Below are 25,659 nucleotides of genomic sequence, written 5' to 3'. Positions count from 1 at the left end.
TTGTTTTGAAGGGTTTGCATATCGAGGAGATAGATAGATAGTGCTAAAAAACCCATATCGGGATTGCCGAAGGCCCACTATAAATATATCCACTTGAACGCTTAAATAGTTTCAATGATTGAGGAACTCAAGTCTTCAGCAGATAGCCAAGTCAGTAGCGACAAGCATGAGAAGTCTGTTGATCAGCATGTTGCTGTGAACGGTGTGCTGTCCCCCGAGGGAGAGCAGGAGATCAGAGACAAAGCGTTTGGCCTTCTGAAAGACCATATCGATGAAACTCTGGATCCGGAGGAAGATCGCCGCGTTAGAAGAAAACTCGACTGGAGATTTATGCCGATCCTGACCTTTTTGTACGGTTTGAACTACGTGGACAAGGCCTCCTTGTCGTGGGCCGTGCTGATGAACTTCAGAGAGGATACCCATCTGGTCGGCAACGACTACTCTTGGGTGTCATCTATTTTCTACTTTGGATACTTGGGAGCTGAATACCCTGCTAACGTGCTGGTCCACAAATATCCAATTCCTAAGATCATCACAGGTGTTTGTATTTCATGGGGAATTCTTATGTTGGCTCATCTTGGGGCCAAGAACTACGCAGGAATTCTGGTTATCCGATTCCTGCTTGGAGTCAGCGAGGCTCCCGTTTCTGCAGCCTTGATGACCTACGTTGGTAACTGGTGGAAGAAGTCTGAACAGCCAATCCGTTATCTGTGTTTCAACTCTGGTCAAGGTGGTACTTACATCATCTTCAGTTTAGTTGCATATGGATTTGGACACGCGGGTGGTGCCCTTGCTCACTGGAAGTATATCTACCTTGTGCTTGGACTGCTTTCTTTTATCCTTGGTGGTGTTGTTTCCTTCTTCCTTCCTGCTCTGCCTCAGGACGCACACTTCTTGTCCGATCACGAGAAGACCGTGGCAGCAAAGCGTGTCTCTTCAAACATGACTGGTATCAAGACCATTCAATGGCAAAACTACCAGATGTGGCATGCTATCAAAGATCCAAAGACTTACTTCCTGATCTTGTACATGTTCTTCTCCATGATTCCAAATGGTGGACTGACCAATTTCAACACCCTGGTCTTGGAGTCCTTTGACTTTGACAAATACACCACGCTTCTTGTCAATCTTCCGTTCTCGGTTTCGTCTGCTGGTCAGATGTGGGTTTGGGTTTTTGCAGGTCGCTACTTCAAGAACTTAAGAATTGCTGGTTTAACAATTCCGATGGTGATCGCCATTATCGGTATGGCTATTGTCTACGGAACTGAAAATGGAGGTGCCAACAAGTGGGGACGTGTGTTTAGTTACTGGATGATCAACTCGTGTTCTGCGTCTTTCCCGTTCGCAATCAACATGACAGGACAGCTGGTCAGTGGTCACACTAAACAATCGTTCACAAACGCTTTGGTTTTGATCGCATTTGCAGTTGGAAACATCGTTGGTCCGTTTGCTTTCCACTCCAGTGACGCTCCTAAGTACACTCATGCTCTTGCTACCATCATGGGTACTTTTGCGGCATGTATTGCTATTGGTTGCGGTCTTGGAGTGTACATCTTCTTTGAGAATCGCAGAAGAAACAGACTTTATGGAAACCCTGAGGAAAACGAAGAACTTCAGATCGAAGGTGTTCTCGATGGTCTGAAAGATAAGACTGATCTGGAAAACAAGAATTTCAGATTTGTCTACTAATGGATCAACGTGCTCTACGTTTTCACAATACATATTATCACTGTTTGAGCTCGGAGCAGGCTTGCTACTTATTTTCATTGATACATATTTTTTAATAATCTAGTATTCATTTCAAGGTCTACTAATGTGATTTTAACTCACCTTCAAAATAGCCAGTTTTTTTCAAGTAATCGATCTCAATCTCGATGTCTTCCCAGAATTCCTTGTCGGAAGATTTCTTCGGTTCCCAGCCAATTTGTTTCCCTAGGTCTGCATCGGTCTTTGCATTGGATCCCCAGAAGAGTGCTGGAAGTCCAAACACCTTTTGAACTTGATCTGGGTTCAATTGCTCGATTTTGTCGGAGGAAATCAATTTTTTCTCCACCAAAAGCTTTGAGACTGCAACCGAAACGTCTTTCCATGAATGAGGAGTCCCGCCAGCAGCGAAATAGTATCCCTTGTATCCTGATGGGAAGTCTTGCTGTTTCAAAAACTTTTCAATAATCAAGACATAAAGGTCTCCCAAGTCCGAAATGTGAACATGGCTCCAGTAAGTGTCCCCCTTGTAAACTGTAAATGAATAGCCAACCTTGGTGATAGCTTTGGCAAGCAATGGAATTTGCACAGATGTCTTGTGGTCAAAACCGTTACTGACTCCAAATATGGTTGGTGGAGATATAATTGCTGTTTCAACAACTTTAGAGCTTTCTTTGAACGTCTGAACCAGTTTGTCGGCAAGACGATGAGGTTGTGAGTCTGGTAACGAGTTTATTTCATCAATATCCTTGACATCTGAGTAAACTTTGTTTGGATTCTGCTTAGTAGGATCAGTGGAGTCCGCTATGACACCAGCACCAGATGTTTGGATGAATAAGGTCCTGGTCTTCTTTGCAATGAGCGAAGTTTTGATCGCCTCCAGGCTTGGAAGATGGTTATTGGATGCTGCATTAATAACGATGTCTGCCTTTGCAACGTTTTCCTCGATGACATCCAGGCTATTTAAGTCTCCAATGACCGTTTCCAGATTCCCGTTGATTGCCTGCTTGAGCAAATCTGCCTTGGCTTGAGTTCTCACCAACGCGATAACATGAGCATCTGGGTATTGCAGCAGGAATTTATGTAAAACTTCACCCCCGATATATCCAGTTGCACCAAGAATAAAGAGCTTTGTTGTGGTCATTTTGAGTTATTCTTTGAACCAGAATTTTGGACTGCTCGAGCTATTTATGTCATGGTGCTACATTTTTTTTATCGCGGAGATTTCCTTATTAAGACACTGTGGAGAGATGAAAATGTAAACTGATGGCGTAATTTGAATGAGTTTAGCTGTGGTTTAAATTAGTCAGTCAGGGGCTCCCAAGTGTGATCGGCACTGCCAGGGGTCTACCTGTCTGACCATTGCTAAAATCTATCAAACACTTTAAATCACGATGTTCGTGTGCTTATTACATTTGTAGTTATTGCCAACCCAGAGAAGCTAAATCAAGTTTCCTGTAAGATATAAGATCATCACCTTCGCATTTGAAAGATTCGTAAATCCTATCGAAATCACCACCACCCGACTCTTCAGACTCCTCCAAAATTTTAATTAGGTGTCAAAATTAATTACACCTATAAAACCATATTTAGAATGGGATGTCAGTTTGATCATCGACCCTGATAAATCTACCAGATTTGATGTTCGAATTGATGGCCGCAATAATGTAGGTTGCACTTTGTGCAGGAGTCAGACTCAATGCAAGGAAAGCCTTCTTTGCATCCTCATCCTCCATCATTGCGTCCAGTGGATTCATGACAAGCTCGGTGGGAACAAGACCAGGGTGGAACATCACAAAAGTAATCTCCGGGATCTCGTCAGTAAGCTCTTTCACAGCAAAGTTCAAAGCCGCTTTGGATGTACCGTATGCTGCTATAGGGAACGAAATGTAGTTTTGGATTGAGCCTGCCGCACTTGAAGTGAAGTAAACCTTACGGATCGTTGACTTTAAAACGAGCTCACGAATCTGTTTGAAAACAGCAATTGGACCCAAAGTGTTGGTAACAAAGTGCTGAATCCATGCGTCACGTGGAGTGTCGATGACGGAAGCATAGTTTTTCCCGATTCCAGCGTTGAGGACAGCAACATCAATGACCGATGTGAGCTTCTCCAATTTGGAAGACAACAGGTCAACGGATTTTTCATCATCCACATCGAGATCGACAAGGTCGACGTTCTTCTGTTTAGACAGCTCGAATAGGTCTTGAGCAGTGTTTTTAGACCGGTAGCTAGCGATCACGTGATTGCTTTGGGTGCTGCTCAGTTGTCTTACAACTTCCAGACCAATTCCTCTTGAAGCTCCTGCGATAAAATAGACAGTCATGTTTGATTTTGTTTGTGCTCTACATACGACATTGCTTGTGGTATTTATAGGTGACTGGAGGTCTCTACAACGATTAGTAACATGCCTCTTCGATTCCGAAAACGTAGAAAATGTAACCGAATTCGAGCTACGATTTGTAATATTTTGAAAGTAAATTTCGGCGATAGCTTATAGCCGAAAACTCATATGTCAGGGATTATAAATCAAAGCTGCCATAGCCAGAGTTTGGTGTTAGTGTCGGCCTTTATCAATGGTACAGAATACGTGGTCGTAATTTCGAGTTCTAAACACATATGCACATTATCTGCCCTGCGGTAGATTGTAATTAATTCATAGCTACAGTCAACATGTTTGAGGAACTCTCTGGTCAAATTCGTCAAGAATAGATCCCGTATACGGTTGTCTAATCTCCAGCCAACCAAGGCGCATATCATTCTGAGGTTCCTCGATTGTAACCTCATTAGCTTCAGCAAACTGGTTCAACATTCTCAAATATTCCAATGATCCTTTCCATTTCAAACCGTTTATTTCCAAGGCTTTGAAACAACTCTTGCAACGGACTAATATGCTTCGTTGTTTTTGAGATAGCACAATGTATAATGAAAGATGCACCGTGGCCGCCAAATAACAAATGAACCCAAAGTGGTATGATGTCATATAGATCTGACCGGAGTCAAACAATTCCTCAATAAGCCTTGAGATTTCATTTGCTGCCAGTATACATTTCCTTGAACCAGTCACTGGAAATTGTTTGACGAAAGTGCTTTCAAGTAAGATCAAGCAAGCGAAATGGCACATGTGGTAATAAATAACGGAGGGATCTTCAGGGATATTGCGTTTCTTTAATAGCGGTGGTAGCAAAGACTTTATGTCCTTAAAACAAAGCTCTGCTGTATCATGTAGTTTGACATGCTCCTGTGAGTCTCCCACATCGTGTTGCGAGGCAAAGATCTGATCCTGAAACCTATCAAGGATGTACCATAACCGCGTCGTGTAACTAAACGAGAGTTCGCAAATATACGATTTTCCGTCTGCAGCAGATCCTTGAACTTGATAAAATGGTGTTGCAACTCGCTTATAATGAAGACATGCTGGAAGACCCAATTTTGTGGAGATGATTCTGTCTTGCAAGCATACGGACCAAAACAATGCGGAATCGAGATTTGCGGCCTCATTGTTTTTGGAACTTGAGCTATCACTTTGAGCATGGTAACCCATATGTTCTAAGATATTACATGCCATAGAACTGTACATGTAAGACGATCTGTCAGAACCCATTCCCATTTCATAAGATGACAAAAGTAGTAACCCTTGAACAAGAAACCTGTCTGGTTCGAGCATGAATGCCTGTCTAGCAATGTTGGCTGCTTGATTGATGAATATTTTGCTGAACTTGTGCGCATTTGACAAATCGGAATAGAGAGCAGCGATTCCAAACATTGAACATATGACCAGCCGATGCGAAGGTATGAAATCAGCCATAAAATCCCACTCCTCTATCTCAGACAAAGAAAGTCGGAGGACATAAGGCACTTGGAAGCTGTTATCGCGAGTTAGTTCAATCAATCCGAATTTGAAACTATTTGCAACGTGCAAAACCTCCAGGTCCGAGAAGCCATACTCGAATTCTTCTTTCGATAGAAGGTCTCTAGAAGCGCTGTCATGGCGACCCTTGAACTCCAAACATTCACCGAATATTTTAGCAAAAACTGACTCATTTGCTGATTGATCTATTTTGTTCAGCTTCTTTCTGTATTTTGCCGGATTTTCGGGAGGAGGAGTAAGTTCGTCACATAAGGTGTGTTGGGTTGATAACGAAAGATGGCTTTCTAACTTGTTGACCTTTTCTTGCAGCTGGAAAATGTAACTTGCTTGGTATTTTCGACGTCTTCTATCGGCCTCAACTTTGTAGCAGCATGGCTGTAAAACCTGAACACAGTTAGAACACGAGGGGGATGTTCCGTCACAGTCTCGTTTTCCCAGTCCTTTACAGCTGACGCATATTTTCGATATGGAAGGACTCATTTTGTCTGCTGGAAAGAACCGTAATAGCCAGACGAAGCGATAATTTATTTTTCTACCACCCTGCAGGCCCGCACCACTACTCAAAAATATTTGGGTCTAAGAATCTACGGAGCTACAGTGACCTCTGGAGTAAAAGAAGATATAGACGTACAAGGAGACCCTTCGCGGCATCATCAGATCGCAAAGCGATTACACTGACTCTTTCTGTCGGTTGAAGGCTTCGGAAAATGCTTTCGAGCAAGTCAACTTCCGCTAGTCCTATAAATTGAGATATTCTCCGCTAGTAGAAATATTATTTAAAATCAATGGAGTTGGAGCAAATGAGCTAAATCATTTAGCTAGGCAAGCTGTAAAACTTTTCAAAGAATCGATTGTGTAACCCATGATGTCTGCATTTGATGAGTTGATGGAACTCAGAGGTAAACCAGCCGAAAACGGTGAGGTCGAAATACTTGGTCATGATCCAGTCTACAAAACTCCATTTAAACTTGGGGAGACAACTGCTCAGGTTTTAGCTGCATGCGGCGTCGCTGCAACCGATCTATGGGAACTCAAGACAGGCCACCGTCAAAAAGTCACAATATCTGTGGATGCTGCTGCCGCAAGTTTGGCTGACACGAAATACAGTTTCAAGAAAGAAGCCGACGGGAACTATTATGCAATTCCAGGGTCCGACGCAATGAAACACATGGTGAGTCTTACTCAACCATGGGAAACAAAGGACGGAAAGTACTTTCTACCTCACACCAATTTGAAACATTTAGAGGCAAGAGTGTTGAAAGTGCTCGATTGCAAGAGTGAGGTAGAATCAGTCAAGGCAGCCATCCGTGAACGAGAATCCCAAGAACTTGAAGATTCCATTGCTGCTGCTAGAGCATGCGGAGGAATTGTGCGTACACCTGAAGAGTGGCTTGAACATCCTCAAGGAAAATATCTTGCTTCAAGACCGGTTGTCGAGATAGCCAAGATTGGAGATTCTCCACCAGAGCCTCTTCCAAAGGGAAATAAACCATTGTCTGGAATCAGGGTTCTTGACTTGACCCGAATTTTAGCCGGACCTGTTTGTGGCCTAACTCTAGCCGAACTTGGAGCCGACGTTTTGATGGTGACTGCCCCACACTTGCCTCAGGTGTTCGAATTTGTTCGTGATACCAGTCATGGAAAAAGGAGCTGTTTTCTCGATTTGAACAAGGAGGAAGATTCTGAGAAACTGAAAGAGCTGGCTTCAACTTGTGATATATTTATTGACGGATACAGACCAGGAAGAGTTGCAGAGCACTTTTTGTCAATTGCAGAGCTTGCAAAACTTAGACCTGGAGTGATTCATATATCTGTGAATTGCTTCGGTTCGGGTGGTCCGTTTGGGGATCGTGCGGGTTGGGATCAAGTTGCTCAGGCTGTCACAGGAATGTGTCATACTCAAGGAAATGCCACGAACAATGGAATACCACAGCTGACTCCCGTTTACGCTTGTGACTATATTTGTGGTAGATTGGGAGCTTATGGAGCACTTATTGCCCTTAAATATCGCTACAAAACCGGTGGAAGCTACTCAGTCAAAGTTTCGTTATGCCAGGCTGCCATGTTATGTCAGAGACAAGGTTATCTAGACAATTTTGGGCGGGCAACAGGTGTACTGCCCAAGGAACTTTTTGAGAAGTATCAAGTTTTTGAAGATGATACTTCATATGGGGATCTGAATGTTCTAGGTCCGGTTATTGGACTCTCCGAGACGCCATGTGAATGGTCTCGGAAGACTCCACAGCTAGGCCAAGATTCTCCCGAATGGCTTTGAAAACAATTCTTTAGATCATTAGCAAAAATACGATCTTTTTCTAATATTACATCTAGCGTTTTTCAATATAGACTATATCATATATATAAAGTCGTCGGAATTGTCACCTCTTTTTGATGAATCAACTTCTCCGGACTCTCGTCTTTTTTGTTTTTTCTTGTTTTGACTGTTCAAATACCAGGCTTGGCAGATATAGCTGATTATCGCAAATGAAATGCAACCTAAGGAAAAACCATGTCCAAGAATAAACATCGGGAAGTCATTCGATCTATAAATTTGACCAATAACGACTCCCGCAACGTTTGCAATAGAAAGTTGAATCCCAACTGATGACGCCCGTTTCAAGTGACCAGCAGTGTTATTGTTGATCCAGCTCAAATTTAAGCCTGGACCAGCAAACGCACCGATTGTGAGAACGTAGACTCCGCCCATTTTGGCGTCATTACCATCGGCAGACAGAAGAATAATATATCCCACTATTGGAAATATAGCAGCTCCAACAAGAAATGGTAGTCTTCTCTTGGTATAGTCAGATGCAGCTGCAATCAGAATGAAACTTATTGCTCCCACGACGTAAACAGGAACCGTGAGAGCCTGGGTGCTTAAAGTGGAGTGCCCCATTGCCTTGATGATTTGAGGAAGGAACGTGGAAAATCCATAAAAAACAACTTCAGCGCAGAACTGGCTAACAGCCGAAAGATACACCTTTGGGTCCTTGAATGCTAACTTCACATCCTCAAATGATTCTTCATCCTCCTTGAAGATTTTCTCCGATTCTTCCTTCCGTCTAATGAAGTATAGCCTCTCCTGCTTGTTCAGAAACCAAGCTGTGTCCATGCGGTTAGGCAAGCCACCAATCACGAAAATCGCACCTGTGAAAGAGATACATCCCTCGATAATAAATAACCAACGCCAGCCTTCCTTTCCATGTATACCGTCCATCTTCAGGAGCCCGTAAGCAAGAAGACCACCAATTGCCCCAGCTAGTGCAGCTGCTGCAAAAAGATATGACATACGGTACGCCAATTCCTCTCGTTTATAAACTGTTGCAAGATAGAGAGCCAAACATGGAAAAAGTCCACCTTCAATAGCTCCGAGTAAGAGACGAATAACAACCAATCCCGCAAAATTATTGACGAATCCCGCAAACAGCCCAACTAGTGACCAAGCCGCAGCCAGAATAGCAAGCACTAGTGATGGTCGTGTTTTCTTGAAGACAATTGTACACGGAGTTTCAACCAGAATGTAAGTCACATAAAAGAGACTCACAGCTGCACTGTACTGCGAAGAAGAAAGACCCAAGCTCTCTGATAGACCCGCAGATTGTGCATTTCCGATATTGGATCGATCAAGGTATGCGATCAGGTAAACCCAGGCAACAACGGGAAGAATGACCATGTCCATTTTCCGAAGCATTCTTTTTTCAAGCTTTGTTTCATCATCGTGCGTAACAACGGACGACAAAACCAAATCTTCTTCGCACGACACTCTAACAGAAGCTGCTTTATCCATGATGCTCAATAAACGAAATGGATACTATTCTGAAGGCCAGTTATTGGGATCAACATATTTTATAATAGTGTTAGATATCTTGTTTCGAGTTTTTGATAACGCAGTGGAAATTGAATATTCTCCGCTGAACCAAAACCTTATCAGAAAAGTTTTTCGACGATAAGATAACAAATTCAATTCAAGTTCCTCGAGAGAACAATATTTTACTAGTAGAAATATTACACCTCTCTCCAACGACATTTTTGCAAGGATTAACATAAAAATTAATTTCCTGAGCCAGAATATGAATCCTGGACCGAAATCTAATCGTTGCGCGTACCAGATTCAGTGCTTACCGTTGATTCCAGATCAAGATCGCCAAACAAAGACTGATAAAATTCATTTTCTTTAGAGCTTCTCTCAGAACCAAAATCTAGTGAACCAGGTTGAGGAATATCACTGAGCGGATCTGTTTCGCGCCAAAAGTCTTCATTGCTTGCAAACAAAAAGAGCGAATCGTATTGAACCAGATCGTTCAAACTAGGATCATTGAGTTGAGGGTTGAAAGACCCCTTAGATTTTTTCCGCAGCTCGTCCAGTGAGGTCATTCTGACATTCCACCTCTCAGCTAGCAGTCCCAGAATCTGAACGTTATTCAATCCTCTCGACCACGTATCAGCAAATTCGCTCAATGCTGTGAGATACTTGTTAAATCTAGTCTTTGCATCTTCATGGAGCGACTCATCACGAAGTGTTAGAAGGAATAATTCAAGTATAGCGCATTGGAACAGCAGATACCCCGACCACCATGGCGAGCGATTGAATCCATGAGCTGTACTAAAACGATCCACAATATCTACAGCAGATGAAGATAAGCGGATCATGATATTGACGACTTCTTTTCCAGTCTCAATGAATGAGCGATAAAGAACGATCGAAACAACATAGTATGATAGATGTAGCAATAAAATGCGGCGATCTGAAGTGGACAGTCTTATCTGAATCAAGTCTGGAAATGTCTGCAGTAGTTGCTTCAAAGCAGTCGTAGCAGCCTTGAGCAGCGAGAGCTTGTGAGATCGGTGGATGTAATGGGATTTCGAGGAATATAGCTGTTGAATTGCCCGATCGTAGATGTACCACATCTTCGACTGAAACGAGAATGTGAGATCACCAACATATCGATAGTCTGAGATATTGTTCTCGGAAGGTTTTGGAGCAGTATAAAACGGCGTAGTTATTCTAGAGTAATGAATGCGACTACCTCTTCCAAATATTGTAGCCATGAGCCTATCTTGTAGCACGATAGACCAGAAAACAGCCTTCCTGCTGTCACCACTGCCACGAGATGAGTATGGTTCGGTTGAATGTTGGGGTTTTTCTGAAACAGGGAGCGAGTGAAACCTTGTAGCAAAAACTCTCGAACAGCACGAACCATGAAGCATCCAAGCCTCATAATCGTGCGATAATCCCAATTGACAAGAAGACAAAACCATCAATCCTAGAATGAGCCGATTTTGGTCGGCGGTATCAGGACCATTCAGTAGCGCCTTTTTAGCTTCTTTCAGAAATAAGCTTGTCAGGGGCTTTTGTTCATCGCTATAAGCAGATGCATAAGCGAGAATTGAGCAAAGTAGAAACCGTTCAGATTTATTTTCTTCAGAGAGCTCGACTGACTTCAACCGTAGTAGTTGACTGATGGAGTAAGGGAAATATGACAGGAACGTGTTTTCAAAAATGTCCAGCAGATATTGCACGAGGCTCTGAGAAATCCGATCATTACTAATTTGATTGAATATGTCATTCAGACTAACATCACCTTTATTTGATACATCAAGAACTGGTGTTAGCGAGCGCCCAGAAGTGGGCCCATAGAATGAGTCGGTCCCATCAACACGTTCTATTCTGCCATACGAAGATGTGATATCGTCAAGTGCGGACGCATTCAAAAACATTTCATTCGTTACCTGAGCTTGAGCCATATCAGATGGCTCTTCAGGAGGAGAAGAAAGTTTTAAGGCCTCGTCCAAACGAGGATCGTCATTCTCAAAACTAATTGCTAATTGATGTAACAAATCGGCCTTGATTTCAAGGTAGTCCATTTGGGTAGAATCTAATTTTTTCTTCCGGTGATCACTATCTAGCCTATACTCACAACCGTCCCTGTTTTTGAAGCGGATACATGTTTCGCACGGATGTCCCCCATCACATTTTCTTTTCCGACGCTGACAAAAAAGACACGCGTGAGAAGACAAGCCTTGTCTTGGATTTGGAGATGTGCCCAGAGTCATTGATGCAAATTGTGAGCTATCGTATAAGCAATGAAAACCAAGAATATCGTCTTTTGAGTAGAAGTCTACGGGCCTTCATCTGTGCCTCCAATTTAAATCAGATAGAGAAAAAAAAGTAGATATTCTCCACCTTCCGAATATTACGTCATATAAATTTTTGCTTGATTGATAAGCAAAATTTAAGGTTGAATTAAAGAAGAATCGGTATTAAACGGTGGAGGTCAAACTGAAGAAGAAAGACCTGATATACAGTATAGCAAGAGCAATGCTCATCAAGCAACAGGGAACTTATTCCCGAAGACTACTGCTGTAGTTCTCTAAAAGTGCGCGCAGATCGGATACTCACCCGAGCCGAAAACCATAAATGGATGCCATTACCCTGTTATTTTCGACGAACATAACATAAGCGTGCTGGAAGTCAATAAACTTTTCAGTATGTACAATCATGCTGCTCCCCTAAATCTAATGAACCCCACAATTTCGGATTTTGGGGAAGCGAAAAAACTGAAAATAAAGAACAATCGACGATTGTAAATTTCTAGAAACTCTAGTAATGCCCAGGAAACAGGGTCCCCGGAAGAAGCAGTCTATTTCGTAAGTCTTTGCAAAACACACAAGGATCTAACACTCCCAGCTGTTTTGGATGCAGACTCGCAAAGGTAAGTTTGGTTGTTAAAGCTAAACTGAAACCTGTACTAACAATCAGCGTCGATGCGACGGAGAGAATCCTTGCAACTATTGCCAAAAACGCACAATACACTGTGAATATACCAAAAAAGACAAGAGAAGCAAGACCCTTGCCCCCACTTACGTGAATGCCCTCGAGCTAGCAAACACGAAAATGATCAGGGCGATTCAACAAGTAAAAGAGAATGTTACAGATCCAGTGAAATTGAAAGAGATTATTGAACAAACAAGTATAGATTTTCAAATCATCGAAGATACAAGATTCAATTTTGACCGATTCGACGACGACAAAAGCTCCAAAACCGTGAAAAGCTCGGAAAGCGATTCAAGATTCAATCATGTGTTGGTGACACAAGACACTGGGTCTTCTTTAGTACTCGGTCCCACAAGCGTGTACGGCGACATGTTCACAGCTAAAAATGAGCCCATGGATAACCCGATTATGCCCACCAGTCAAAGTCTTTTACCGACACAGCTTGAAGACTTGGAAAATTTCAGACTGAAGTATGGCCATCAAGGATTCAGTTTGTTTTACTTCAAACCCAAGAGTAAACTGAAATATTTGCCGATCGTCACTGAATGCATATCTCTATTTTTCAAATGGATATACTCATGCTCGTTCTTCTTCATCCACAGAGAATCTTTCCTTTATTTTTTTCTCAACAACGAATCAGATTCCGAGTTTGTTTCGCCAGAACTAATTAATGCGATCTGCGCTCTGGGTGCCAAGTTTTCACGCAAGGAAACCATAAGATCACAAGCAGACTCATTTTATCATCTTGCAAAGTCAGGAATATTCGAGAACGGTGACAACTGCTTCATTCATGAATCACAAATTTCGAAGTTGCAGACATTGCTCTGTCTGGCGATGTACGATTTAGGGAAAGGTGATTTCACTAGCTGCTGGCTTCTATCTGGATTGGCCTTTCGGATGGGTTTCGAGCTTGGATTCGAGCTTGATCCAAAACATTGGAATGTTTCGGTGACAAACAAGCCCGCGATGTACAATAAAGAGAAGCTTTCAAACAAAACGGTAGCACGACAAGAATTGTATGACAGCTACCCTTTTGACATTCAACAAGTTAGAAGCCGCATATTCTGGGGCTCTTTTGTGGTGGATAGATTCATATGTCTAGTGATGGGTCGCCCATCAACTCTCAAACTCGGTGACACCTCAATCCCCGATTCACAGGATATAGGTGATCTGACACATATCGAAAACTTTATTTATTATGATACGAAGTCGGACAAACAATACGTGTGCAGAGGATTTCATTGTTTAAAGGCTTGCATCTCTCTATACCAAATCTCTGATGAAGTTTCCAATAGTCTCTTACGACCAGCTTCAGAGCTCGGAAAATTAGCAAGATTGGACGTGCTTTCCGAATGCAACCTGAAGCTATTACGATGGAAGCAACATCTCGGAACTGGAATGTATTGGAACAAAAGCATACTTAAATCAACTGCCCACAATGAGCTTTGCATGAGCCACAGATATACCTACTTTATTATCGTTCTTTCTCTCAACAGGCCGTTTATATCTGCTGCTATGCTCAAAAATTCCACCAGCATTGATATCAGCTCTTCCCTTTCCATATGCGACGATATCATAGACGATTTGTTAATTGTGATCACAGTTCTTCTTACTCAAAAAGCCAAGGATGGAGTTTTTATGCCTCATATTCTATCGGTCTACTCAGCTATTCTGGCAATAAGTTGCTCATTTTGGGTATATCAGTTTACCCCGGATTCCGACCAAAAGAAGAAAATTAAATCTCGGATTCGTAAATGTGTCAATTTCCTTACAGAGTGCAGTCATATCTGGTCATTAGCCTCCAAACCCGCAATAATTTTCAAGAAACGATTAGACGAGTTAAAAGACGGTATCATTTCTACTCATCCTCAAGACAAAAAAACCATGGAAAAATCGGACCTCAGTACCAATTTTAATACTGAGACTACTCAAAATAATAATGAAAATCCAAAAGAAACGCAGACTCCTGTATGGACTGGAGAAGAGCACAGAGTACATGGAAGGGATACACCAAATGGAACATTCAGACCACCATCCCCATATCATGATACACTCAGTCCAGAGTTTGACCAAATTTTCGACTCACTGTTGAATCAATCTGGACTGCATCCGTTTCTCTTGCGTTCGGATCTTTCTGATGCATCATGGGATATGGCATTCTACGAGAAATATTACTCTATGAATCATGATTTTCAAAATTCATGATTGAGGTGTCAAGGCTTCGCCAGCCCACAGATACTCAAATGCTGACTTCTTATTTTTTGACCGGTATTTTTTATGGCAACTAAACCGGTTTACTAAAAGCTTTGACTCACACACTATTTGTCCTACAAAAAAAGTAAAGATGCCCGAGATCTCATGAGAATATGATATTGTACTACCACGCGTCAGTAGCACCGTGAACCTTAATGTCAACACCAGATGTGAAGCTAGATGCATCGGACAAGAAGTAAACGTAGGTACCAGCCAGTTCTCTTGGTTCACCAAGTCTATGAAGGCCTCCCCAAATTCCAAGCTTGTAATCCCACATATCATCAGTGAGATGGTATGTTGTGAGAGCTGTTTGGATGTAACCCGGAGAAACGCAATTGATTCTGATTCCTTGAGGACCGAATTCTGCAGCAAAACCTCTCACAACTCCGAGAATCGCAGATTTAGTGGCTTGATAAGGAAGAGATGGTGCCGATTTGTTGGTTCCATGAGACACCATCGATGCTGTAACAACTATACTGCCTGGTTTTCTCAACGATAGAAACGTGTCAACAGCCACATTACATGTGTTCACAACGCCTTTGAGGTTAACGTTGATGATGAAGTCCCATTCTTCCGGGGTGTACTCAAGAGCCCCTTTACGGATTGTGACGCCCGCATTAGCAACAACCCCGTCAATTGTCTCTTCCTTCTCTAGAACGGTAGCAAATGCTTTTTGTAGAGTTTCGATCTTAGTCACATCGCCGTTCAAATAGAAAGCTTGTCCAGGATATTCAGCCTGAACAGTCACAAATTCATTGGTACCGGATGGTTCTTTGAGATCAAGCGAGTACACTGATTTGGCTCCTGCATCTAAGCACCCTTTGGCTATTGCAGCACCAATTCCTGTATTGGCACCGGTGATAAGAATCACCTTCCCGGGGAGGCCAGTTTCCAGCTTTCTGCTGGTGGGCAACGTTGAGTTGGTTGAGTAATCAATTTTTTCTTTTCCTAGCATGTCTGGGACTTGATGAGCTACTGACACATACCGATCCTGCTATTTATATACAATTTAACAGGCTTGGTTGTAGTTTTTCACTAACCCCAGATTTTGGAACATTTCCGCATAAGGTGGGGTATGCGGCTTGTGAAAAAAATAATGCGGAAATGTTCCAAATTTGGGAAAGAGTGGTAGAGATCGGAGATACGTGATGAAGACTGAGAACCAAAAAATATACAAGAAGCTTGACTTTATTCTTTTGTTGCAAAAATCTAAATCATGAACTGGAAAGACTCTAACACTACTCTTCAGATACTGAAGAATGCGGAAAATGGAAAATACGGTGTTCTTGCAACTATTGCTTACACCTTGGATCATGTTATTGCAATGGTTCAGGCAGCTGAAAACAAGAGATCCCCGTTGATAATCCAGTTTTTTCCGTGGGCCATCACTCACTCCAAGGGGAACTTAATCAAAGCTGCTAAGGTTGTTGCAGAGAACGCATCAGTTCCAGTTGCATTACATCTGGATCACTGCCAAAACGAAGAGATCGTCAAATTTGCGGCATCAGAGCTTCCGTTTGATTCTATTATGGTGGATATGTCTCACTACGAGAAAGAGGAAAATTTGCGGAAAACCAAGGATCTGGTCAAGTTCTGCAATGATCACAGAAAGGCCACTGAAGCAGAACCTGGAAGGATCGAGGGTGGGGAAGATGGAATCATGGATACTGAGGAGCTAGAAGGAATTTTGACCACGCCTGATGAAGCGGATCTGTTCCTACAAGCGGGTATTGATATTCTTTCTCCGGCTATCGGTAACTTCCATGGCGATTATCCGCCGGCTGGTCCCCAACTAAGGTTTGAACTTTTGGAAGCATTGGAATCGTATACCAGAGCAAGAGACGTTCGATTATGCTTACATGGTACTAATGATTTCACCCCCAAATTGCTACAGGACAACATTGATAGAGGTGTTTCCAAAATAAATGTCAATAAGCTTGTCCTGGACACACATTTGGAGTTCTTCCAAAAAAATGCTAACCGGATCTCTTTAACCACCTTATTTGACGACTCTAACAAAATACTAGTTGAGAGAATGGAGTACTGGATAGAGCAGTGTAGATCTGCAGGTAGAGCAAAATAAGTATCACTTACAAATCAATCTTCAAAACCCACGTATATAATATGGTAGTATAGAAGAACATCAGCATGTCAAGTCCCCACATTTTAACAATACCCCCCACTTTTTTCTCCGATATTTTTCAGTTTCCGCATTGAATTCAAGGGGAGCGTCTTGGGCTTGTAAAGTTTGGGAACATTTCCGCAAGAGGTTTTAGGTGTGCGTCTGATCACAATCGTACCCCAGACAAAAAATGAGTCGGAGCTAAGTCAGGATTTAGTACGATGACGGGGCTTCCATTGGGCCTATTTAAGCGAAGCTTATTCGCTTGGTCATGTCAAGGTTACAAGGCAAACCGAAATCTGGATCTCTCGTTAGTAATGACCAGAACCAATTCATTCAACATTAAGGCAGAAAACATGCATTTAGAAGATGCTGAGATAGGAGATCTACCGCTGAGCATTAAGGACGAAGCAGAAGATGATGGATACTTGGATTTCACTCATCAAGAAGAGCAAAAGATGGTTCGCAAGGTAGATGCGTATCTTTTGACCACCATTTTTGCAATGTATCTCCTGTCTTACATGGATCGCACTAATATCGCCAATGCAAAAGTTGCAGGCCTGATGGAAGATCTAAAGATGGATTCTGGAAATTACTCAATATCATTGATTGTGTTCTTTGTTTTCTATGTCATTTTCGAAGTGCCAGCAAACCTGATCATGGTTAAGGTAGGGCCTATCAAGTTTGTTCCCACAATCATGGTTATCTGGGGGGTCTTAACGTGCTGTTTTAGTGCTGTAAAAACATACGGACAATTGGTTGCCCTCAGATGTTTAGTTGGTATTTTTGAGGCCGGATTTGCTCCATCGATCCTTTTAATTCTTTCCTCTTGGTACAAAAAGGAGGAGCAATCCAAGAGATTTGCTATTTATATCTCAGCTGCTATCCTAAGCGGTGCATTTGGAGGTATTATTGCCGGGGTCATCACAGATCATCTCGAGAATGTTAGAGGTATTGCCGGTTGGAGATGGCTCTTTATTATCGAGGGTGCGGGAACGATCTTTGTTGCTTTAGTAGCATTCGTTACTTTACTTCCCTTTCCACATGATATGAAACCTTCCAAAGGATTCACCCAACGAGATATAGATATTGCAGTTGCTCGATTGAAGATGAACAACGTTGATAATTCGGCAGGTTCCGACATTTCTGCTTCAAGAGCAGTTTGGCTGAATTTTATGAGTTTGAGGTTCAACCTGCTTGTCTTGGGATACATGGTCATTGTGGGATCCTCTACGCTCTCATACTTTTATCCCACTCTGGTCAAAGGGCTAGGATATTCCGGATCCATGGTGCAGTATATGACTATCCCGATCTATGCAGCAGCATTTGTTCTAAATCTCATCATTGCATACATTTCCGATAGGTATCAAAACCTGCGACCAGTCTTGTTGACCGTACTATTATTTTGTTCGGGAGTGTTTTCACTGGTTGTCGTGCTGGTATATGGGTATACAGAGCGTTATGCTATGCTGGTGCTCATGGCCTCTTGTCTTTGGTCGGCGAATGCCCTTGCGCTATCGTATTCTTCTATCGGACTTTCTCACAAAGACTCTAAAACAAGAGGTGTTGGACTTGCACTTATCAATGCTTTTGGTAATCTTGCTCAAATTTACGGATCATATCTGTTTCCCTCCGACGATTCACCAAAATACATTATGGGATTCGGTGTCATAACAGGGATGTGCTTTTTTGGTTTCCTTACTTATGGATGCATGGCGCTTTACCCCCAGTTAATGAGGCTTTTGAAAGGTAAAGCTTTCGCTTCAGAAGAGCTTCAAATTGAGAACCCCATGTAAGAATTTATATAACATTGCGAACCAATGTTACGTTTGAAATTTTAGAAGTAGGAAACTGAAAATGCCAAGAATATTCGCCGCATGCGAATGATAAGGTGTAGTGTCATCCGATGACGTTCAGATATAACTGTAGTGGCTGGCAAGCCAACTGGCACACCAGGCTAAGGAGCGTTAAGTTGAGACAATATAGGTACTCATACAGCAATAGTAAGTATCAGCAGTATTGCTTGAGCACTGTGAGCTACCAAACAAATAAATATGATGCCTGCAGGCAAAACCCGTAAGACTACATAGTATGTGCCGGATTTAATTATGCGGAGCATATGCTCCTAACTTTTGCTATATTGCCGGTTGGATTATCAATCACCCTATTGACAGTTGACTAAAATGACTACCATCACAAAGTTAGCTCTCATTGGTACATGTTGGTAAGAATGTAGTGTTTTTTTGAAAGCTTAATCGCTACGCCAAGTAACTAATTTATCTCCTTAACTCCGGTGCGGCTGTAGCATATTAAGGACCGCTGAGTAATATTCATCCTCGACGCTGACAAAAATTATGACTCCCTCCAGGATATATTTAACCTCAGAGATCAGCACATTTGCGGGCTAAAATGGATCGTAAGAAGCTTGCGTTTGCTCTTGTGATGTGTGGTCTCACACTGGACAACTTGAGCGTTAGTGCAGGTTTCACGATGACTGACAGTTTGGAGGAGAAGCTACATGAAGATTACGCAACAGTGTCATGGGTTATCTCGTCATACTCGCTAACTATGGGAGCTTTCGTCATTCTTACCGGTAAACTAGGTGATATTGTTGGTCTCCACGTTGTGTATATTACTGGGCTTGTTGTGATGGGTGTTACTGGGCTAATTGTAGCCCTTGTCCCCAAAGCTATCCCTCTAATAATCTTTCGGGCAATCCAAGGAATTGGTGGAGCTGCACTGGTGCCAACATCATTTGCATTAACCGCATCCTATTTTCAGGGCAAGGAAATGGCTTCTGCCTTTAGATACCTTGTGCTGTCGCGTACCGCATCGTTTGGTCTGGGGACGATACTTGGGGGTGCATTTTCCGAAACCAGCATTGGGTATAAATCCTACTTTTACTTCCACTTTGCGGTCTCAGTGGCGTGTCTTGCAGGCTTGACATTCTTCGTCGTCAAGGTCCCACCGCATAAAGTTGTCAAACTTCGAGACCTGGATTATGCTGGAAGCATATTTCTCGTCGCCGGGCTGCTTCTAATAATTCTTGGTTTCACAGAAGCAGGAACACGATGGGATTCCCCCAAAGTGTATGTTACAATCCCTGTTGGAGTTATAGTGGTGGTTGGAGTTGCAATTTACGAGCTCGTTATAATCGAACGGCTTAAAGCAAAATGGCCAGATGGTGCATTTGGTCGTATGGCTGTGATGTTCCCGTCAGAACTCGGTACAGTTGAGCTCTACATTGCTTCTTGTGTGAGTGGTTTATTTGTGTACTGCGCCTACGCCACAACTATCCTCTCACTTCTCCAGTTTCACATGGATGATGGCGATTCGCCCCTCATTGCCTCTCTGAGAGTGTTTCCCTCCTCGGTGGGTATCATTCTTTGTGGACTTGCTTGGAGACCGCATTATACCAAAGGAATGGATCCGAGACTGGTTGTCGTTATTAGCACACTTATTTGTCTGGGAATGTCTATATGGACCTGGAGATTCCGCGACGGCGAGTATTGGCGCTATGAGCTGGTGAGTTTGTTTATACAGGGTTTTTCCTTGAGTGTTTTCTTCCAGACAACATTCTTGATAATGCTTCAAAAAGTGCCAATGCATCTCCAGGCAAATGCAAATGGTATATTTCAAACTTTTGGTCAAGTTGGCATTTCTTTAGGGAGCGCCGTTATTGTCTCTATCATTGGGCAAGACGCATCCAAATTGGTTACCAACGTGAAACGGTGTTTCTATCTTGCATTCGCTTCTTATGCTGCTGTGATTGTAATGTTTGCTATTGATATAGCATGGGACTTTTGGCGAGGAAAGACCGAACTCAAGCAAGAACCCAAAGCAGAAACTGAGGTTTAGCACTTTGGTAGATAGCCCCAGATAATCTTGATAAGCTGATCAGGTGATTTGCAGTACGTATGGTTAACTCACATCTCCAATAAATGACTTTGATTAATTGCTAATCAATTGTAGGGTAGGTCTGGTACCGTATGGTTGCAGAACAAATGACGGAAAATAAAGCGAATGCTCTGAGATTCTGGATGAGCTTTGTATCTTTAAAGGTTCAATTAAGTAAGCAAGATTAATTAGAGATCCAGATTAATTAAGCTATGATTGTCAGTGATACAACTGGAATCGAGATACATAGTTAACATCCAGACACGCATCATCTCTTCGACAATATCCATGGCCTTTCGGAAGCGAGAAGGTAAGAAACCGGATTATACCACATTGGGAAATGATAACGATAAATAAATTTTCTGATTAGAATTCCTTCAGGGATGAAACCGTCGCGAAGGAATTACTTAATTCCGCTTACGGAAAGAGACAAAAATGACAATGAGGATCGCAAATACTTGAGCCATATTTGTACGAAAAAGTGATCTCCTAAACACGATCAGGTATTCTAGACATCCAACGAAATTTTCAGAGTGTATGAGGCCACAAAAGGAAGACAAACTATAAGGCAAACGTAGTGTGCAATGTATACCAATGCCAAAATATTCATTTGTAGAGTCTGTAATGTATCTGACGGAGAGTAGAATGCAGTAAAATATAGTACCGATGTAGCAGGCGGAAGACAATATGTTATATTTGAAATAAAGTAAAGCAACTTGTCTCCGTAAAACAAACCATCAGAGTGAAGTTTAGAATTGAAAGCACAACCAATAATAGGAAAGATGAATAGCCTGAAACAAACTAGTGCAAGAACGGTTTTCCATATGCCTTGTGGAACTTCGGTGACTTTAAGCCTGCCTATGGTACCACCAAGAAGCAACAGTCCTAGTGGAACCTGAGCCTGCCCGAGATATTCGACAAAATCCATCAAAAATTTCAGCGGTGGTTGACCATCTGGAGCGGAATGAATATGGGCTTGGTGCGTTGTGACAAATATTGCCTTCACCCAAGGTATCATGCTGACAACAAGACTCAGTACTGTACTAATAGAAGCTGGTGTTGTCGCGTTTGAGATAAAAGTTGACATAAATTCGCTCAGGTAATGCTTATAGCTGTTCTCATGAGCTGTACTGACCGTACTCGACGGTTCAATCTTTTTATCAGTATTGTCGTTAAACTTGGAATACACTTTGACAATGTCGTTCAGTCCTTCTTTTGATACATTTTTGTCTCTATTGTGATATATTGAATCGATCACACTTTTTGTGCGGTGAACACCACGAAGAGGTGATTCTATGCAATCTGGTTGAATGCTAGCATTATCTTCATTTGAATCCAAACTTTCAATAGCGTGGCTTCGCAATGAATCAGTTTCTTCCCGCCCATTAGTACCTGCAGTTGAGCAAGTAGCAGTAATCGTCGAATTGCCCTTGGAGACGACTTGCTTCTCCGGGTCTGGCCTGAAACCGGACAGATGAGTGTCCGGGAAGTCGAAACCCACAATTCTGTATCCACCGAGGTTGAACTGGATAAGATTCATTACCGCACCATAAATGCAGATATATGCCACACCTAGATCAGTGTTGGAAAAGATGTCTGCTGACGCCAAACTTTGCACGTATGCAATTGGGAGGTCACTAATATTTGGAAGCATTCCACAAAGAAACATGCCTCCCCACCATGCTCTGGGGGATCCCGCGAGAATTCCGAACGCAAATGTTGCTAGTGCTTGTCCAGGAAAAACGAGACAAGAGCTGATTGCAATAGTACCAATTTGTCTGATATAGGAATTATCCAGATATGTCACCACTTTGGCAAAATTCAAGCAAGGTGAGAGAACACTCACAACAATATAACTGATATTTCTGCTTGTATCAATGGTCAAGATGTTCTTTCTTGCCAAGATAAATCCCACAGCTAATATCAAATATATTTTGATGATAGGCCTGAATGCTATGAAAATAATTGCTCCCAGGGACCTCATAATGAACACCTTTTAGTCAAAGTGAACCGCTCCAGCAAATCCCTCAACATTATTGACAGCAATGTTTTTATTGAAAAAAATCCAGAGCCAGGTCCTCACAGGTATAATCTTCAATCACGTGAAATGGAACTATAATGCAGGAGGTCGCGATCTGAGATTTTTTGGACGTAAAGTATATACATTCACAATTTTATGGTGTCTGGGGGTTGGGAGGAATAGCAACAGGCAGACTAAAGTGAATCTATTGTGATTGAAGAAATTTTGGAGTATCCGCCCATAACAGGGTTTGATTTAAACTCTATTGCGAGCTCCACAATCAGCTAGATTTTTGGTATTCGGAAGTGATCCACTAAATTTCTTATGGATCTAATTCTGTTAGACCAATTCATGCCATAGCATATAGTATAGTCACCCATCCCGAATGCCACTAGCCCGCAAATAGCAAGATGCGAGGCTTGCGATGTAGAAATTAGACAGAGACTTGCGCCAGTTACAGAAAAATGCATAGTTTCCCGTTTTCTTGACATTTCTCAATCGGGCCTAATCCGTAGACATTTCTCATCAGGTAAATCATTCGAAACCTGCTACCAATCAGTTCGCACTGAATGTATATGAATAACACTTTCGCAGCAGATATCACTGATTAACAATCTTCAAACCGTATTTTGAGCAAGGAAGACACTGTGTTGATTATAGCTGTCTTTCCTGGAAATCTTCTGCTCTAACCGTCGTGTTTGTATCGTCTACATGGGTTGCAGTAGATTATTGGTCATACAATCAAGGTGAAAAGCTGTCAAACGATTCCTTTTAGTTAAAGATGTTTATAAGTCCGGACGATTTGCATAAGCATAATAAGGTTGACAAGTGTTGGATCTCGGTTCACCTAAAGGTTTATGATGTTACCAAATTCTCTCCACAACATCCAGGGGGAGGTGTCAATGATCATGCGTTATGATGGATCTGATACTACCTGGGAGTTCTCAGCGATACATTCACCCAGACGTTTAGAGACCCATCTTATTGATTATTCCCTGAGGGATATTGATCCTACTGCTTTTCAGAAAAATATCTTCACACCACAAATCAAAGGCAAACATCACTAATTACAACACTTCTCTTGCCCCGCTTGGTTTTGTTCTCTCAATTAAAGTGTTTCAGGTAATTGCAACCAAAGACTTGAACCAGGCCAGTACCATTTACTTGTCTTTAAAGGATAGCCATATACAGTTACAGCAAATCGGAGAGCAAGACTTTGCCAAAACTCTTCTTAATCCATAATCTCTGGTTGATTGAAGGATATCGACCTAGATACTAAATTTTGGGGGACACTTCCTTCATTTCTACTCTACATCAATCCCTTCGCTAATAGCAAATTGGTCCTGCTGGACATGGAAATACAATAAATCTTTCAGGTGGTGAGCATGGTCTTGCCCATGTAATTTCGAAATCTAGTTCTCAGTCCCTGGACATAGTCATGTGTTTGCCGATGACGTAAGATAATCTTCCCAAGACTGTGAGTATATTCTGAAAAGGATTCTGAAGTGGGTGATATTATTTTAGATGCATCTCCACCTTCAAATGGCAATATTCAGAATTTATCACGGCCGCATTCAAGCTGGAAAGATTTGGGGTTTGTCAAATCACCTCCAACTATTCGAACTGTGCTTAAAGGCGTCCTTGAAACGGACGATATTGTTAAGGCTTACAATCTAGGACTCAAACGAGTTACAATAAGGGGAAATCGGAGCTAGATTGATTGCTTTCACCCTATTCAAATATTGAGTGAGCCAAAGAAGTTGATGAAAAACAAGAATCTCAAATCAGGAACGAATTCTAATATTTTCTTAGAGAGAGCATTGAAAACTGGATCCAAATTTACGAACGCCTCGTGCTAACAGATGCAAAGGTGTTACTTGGTGATAAATCTTCACCCAGTACAATATACGGTCAGCAAGGGGTCGAACATGCAGTCAACAATTTGAGTAACGGAATTCTTAGAGGTTTGAAGTCTTTGGGAGCTAATCCGTATCAGATCTCAATGTAAGTTTTTCAAAGTCAGAAAATTTGGAAACGAAATACAATTCAGACAACGGAGTATGAGGTTAAATCTTAATTCTCTCCAGATCCAAAAGTTCATATTTTCTGTAGCAAGTACACACTTCGGATGAAACCCCTCTGGAGTAACTGGCTTTTATATAACATCAGCTATGATACATACACGTTGATGACAAACTTTAGCTCGGGTTGAAAGCTTTCAGCATAGAAGTAAGGAAACTCCGCTTCTGCGTAGGAGTTTGCCTGGAGACCCGACCCTTATCACTCGAAAGCACGTTTTGCAGCCAATTTTCAAAATCACTTTTAAACTCTGGTCTGTACGGTCAGAACGCAGGGGAAGGCATATTTCTTTGCCCTATAATTGGAGTTTTCCTGCTACTTTCTTGTCACTATTAGTAGAAGCAGAAAAAGACCTCACACTGTACTATTAGTTCGTTGTGGACACTCAAACGCTTCGCGCTTTAAACTTTCCGCACATTTATGGGTTCTGTGTGCAGTAGAAGGGGTTCATCGCGAATCTGGAGCTCTTCGACCTTCTAGAGGTCATAGAGGCTAACGGGGTGTCTGCTCAACCTTAGTATGGGTCGGGAACTCCTCAGGCGCGTGAACGTGAAAAGACATACGTGTACGACACTCCGTTGAACTCTCTGACATGCATACAGATGTACAAGTCCATTATTAGTAAAAAAGGTGAAGGCGACGAAGACGGGAAGTATCAAAGTGAAATTAAAAAGATGGGAAAATAAAAGATGGGGGGAGAAGCCGAGGAGAGGGGGAGGGAAGTGGAAAAGGAAGGAAGAAGAGAAGGAAGAAGAGAAGGAAGGATGGAACTGGTGAGAGTGTTATGGAAGTGAAGTGGGAGTTAGAAGCAGTGGAGAGGAGAAGGACTGGGTGGAGGGTGGAGAAGGAAGAGGAAGCGTGTGGAGACCGGGTAACCTTTGCCCCTGGGTGGCGGGTGGCGGGTGGCGGGTGGCGGGTGGCGGGTGGCGGGTGGCGGGTG

The 25,659-nt window shown here is 42.3% G+C and overlaps 15 protein-coding genes across 15 annotated transcripts; 7 read left to right on the top strand and 8 right to left on the bottom strand.

Moving 5' to 3' along the window:
• Positions 1-114: 114 nt before the first annotated feature.
• On the top strand, positions 115-1,689 carry OGAPHI_004675 (uncharacterized protein; the record flags this gene model as incomplete). The annotated part of the gene is made up of 1 exon (XM_046205778.1): positions 115-1,689. One exon carries the CDS (start codon positions 115-117, stop codon positions 1,687-1,689), a length of 1,575 nt encoding a protein of 524 aa, XP_046060241.1.
• On the bottom strand, positions 937-1,519 carry OGAPHI_004676 (uncharacterized protein; the record flags this gene model as incomplete). The annotated part of the gene is made up of 2 exons (XM_046205779.1): positions 937-1,147; positions 1,509-1,519. 2 exons carry the CDS (start codon positions 1,517-1,519, stop codon positions 937-939), a joined length of 222 nt encoding a protein of 73 aa, XP_046060242.1.
• Positions 1,690-1,810: 121 nt separating the features above from the next.
• Positions 1,811-2,848, bottom strand: OGAPHI_004673 (uncharacterized protein; the record flags this gene model as incomplete). The annotated part of the gene is made up of 1 exon (XM_046205776.1): positions 1,811-2,848. The coding sequence occupies one exon, from the start codon at positions 2,846-2,848 to the stop codon at positions 1,811-1,813; it is 1,038 nt and encodes a 345-aa protein (XP_046060239.1).
• Positions 2,511-2,735, top strand: OGAPHI_004674 (uncharacterized protein; the record flags this gene model as incomplete). The annotated part of the gene is made up of 1 exon (XM_046205777.1): positions 2,511-2,735. One exon carries the CDS (start codon positions 2,511-2,513, stop codon positions 2,733-2,735), a length of 225 nt encoding a protein of 74 aa, XP_046060240.1.
• A 445-nt stretch (positions 2,849-3,293) lies between the features above and the next one.
• Positions 3,294-4,028, bottom strand: OGAPHI_004672 (uncharacterized protein; the record flags this gene model as incomplete). Its single annotated transcript, XM_046205775.1, has 1 exon — positions 3,294-4,028. One exon carries the CDS (start codon positions 4,026-4,028, stop codon positions 3,294-3,296), a length of 735 nt encoding a protein of 244 aa, XP_046060238.1.
• Positions 4,029-4,370: 342 nt separating this feature from the next.
• OGAPHI_004671 (uncharacterized protein) lies at positions 4,371-6,053 on the bottom strand (the record flags this gene model as incomplete). The annotated part of the gene is made up of 1 exon (XM_046205774.1): positions 4,371-6,053. One exon carries the CDS (start codon positions 6,051-6,053, stop codon positions 4,371-4,373), a length of 1,683 nt encoding a protein of 560 aa, XP_046060237.1.
• Positions 6,054-6,435: 382 nt separating this feature from the next.
• OGAPHI_004670 (uncharacterized protein) lies at positions 6,436-7,848 on the top strand (the record flags this gene model as incomplete). Its single annotated transcript, XM_046205773.1, has 1 exon — positions 6,436-7,848. The coding sequence occupies one exon, from the start codon at positions 6,436-6,438 to the stop codon at positions 7,846-7,848; it is 1,413 nt and encodes a 470-aa protein (XP_046060236.1).
• A 72-nt stretch (positions 7,849-7,920) lies between these two features.
• Positions 7,921-9,360, bottom strand: OGAPHI_004669 (uncharacterized protein; the record flags this gene model as incomplete). The annotated part of the gene is made up of 1 exon (XM_046205772.1): positions 7,921-9,360. The coding sequence occupies one exon, from the start codon at positions 9,358-9,360 to the stop codon at positions 7,921-7,923; it is 1,440 nt and encodes a 479-aa protein (XP_046060235.1).
• A 302-nt stretch (positions 9,361-9,662) lies between these two features.
• On the bottom strand, positions 9,663-11,627 carry OGAPHI_004668 (uncharacterized protein; the record flags this gene model as incomplete). Its single annotated transcript, XM_046205771.1, has 1 exon — positions 9,663-11,627. One exon carries the CDS (start codon positions 11,625-11,627, stop codon positions 9,663-9,665), a length of 1,965 nt encoding a protein of 654 aa, XP_046060234.1.
• Positions 11,628-12,468: 841 nt separating this feature from the next.
• OGAPHI_004667 (uncharacterized protein) lies at positions 12,469-14,553 on the top strand (the record flags this gene model as incomplete). Its single annotated transcript, XM_046205769.1, has 1 exon — positions 12,469-14,553. One exon carries the CDS (start codon positions 12,469-12,471, stop codon positions 14,551-14,553), a length of 2,085 nt encoding a protein of 694 aa, XP_046060233.1.
• Positions 14,554-14,725: 172 nt separating this feature from the next.
• On the bottom strand, positions 14,726-15,556 carry OGAPHI_004666 (uncharacterized protein; the record flags this gene model as incomplete). Its single annotated transcript, XM_046205768.1, has 1 exon — positions 14,726-15,556. The coding sequence occupies one exon, from the start codon at positions 15,554-15,556 to the stop codon at positions 14,726-14,728; it is 831 nt and encodes a 276-aa protein (XP_046060232.1).
• Positions 15,557-15,817: 261 nt separating this feature from the next.
• OGAPHI_004665 (uncharacterized protein) lies at positions 15,818-16,684 on the top strand (the record flags this gene model as incomplete). The annotated part of the gene is made up of 1 exon (XM_046205767.1): positions 15,818-16,684. One exon carries the CDS (start codon positions 15,818-15,820, stop codon positions 16,682-16,684), a length of 867 nt encoding a protein of 288 aa, XP_046060231.1.
• A 260-nt stretch (positions 16,685-16,944) lies between these two features.
• On the top strand, positions 16,945-18,519 carry OGAPHI_004664 (uncharacterized protein; the record flags this gene model as incomplete). Its single annotated transcript, XM_046205766.1, has 1 exon — positions 16,945-18,519. The coding sequence occupies one exon, from the start codon at positions 16,945-16,947 to the stop codon at positions 18,517-18,519; it is 1,575 nt and encodes a 524-aa protein (XP_046060230.1).
• A 613-nt stretch (positions 18,520-19,132) lies between these two features.
• Positions 19,133-20,581, top strand: OGAPHI_004663 (uncharacterized protein; the record flags this gene model as incomplete). The annotated part of the gene is made up of 1 exon (XM_046205765.1): positions 19,133-20,581. One exon carries the CDS (start codon positions 19,133-19,135, stop codon positions 20,579-20,581), a length of 1,449 nt encoding a protein of 482 aa, XP_046060229.1.
• Positions 20,582-21,128: 547 nt separating this feature from the next.
• OGAPHI_004662 (uncharacterized protein) lies at positions 21,129-22,604 on the bottom strand (the record flags this gene model as incomplete). The annotated part of the gene is made up of 1 exon (XM_046205764.1): positions 21,129-22,604. One exon carries the CDS (start codon positions 22,602-22,604, stop codon positions 21,129-21,131), a length of 1,476 nt encoding a protein of 491 aa, XP_046060228.1.
• Positions 22,605-25,659: the final 3,055 nt, after the last annotated feature.

The sequence above is a fragment of the Ogataea philodendri genome, assembly GCF_020536065.1.
Source record: "Ogataea philodendri strain CBS6075 chromosome Unknown scaffold15, whole genome shotgun sequence".
NCBI classification, from domain to species: Eukaryota; Fungi; Ascomycota; class Pichiomycetes; order Pichiales; family Pichiaceae; genus Ogataea; species Ogataea philodendri.
Note: the sequence above shows the minus strand (reverse complement) of the source record. Positions and strands in the feature narration are given on the sequence as shown.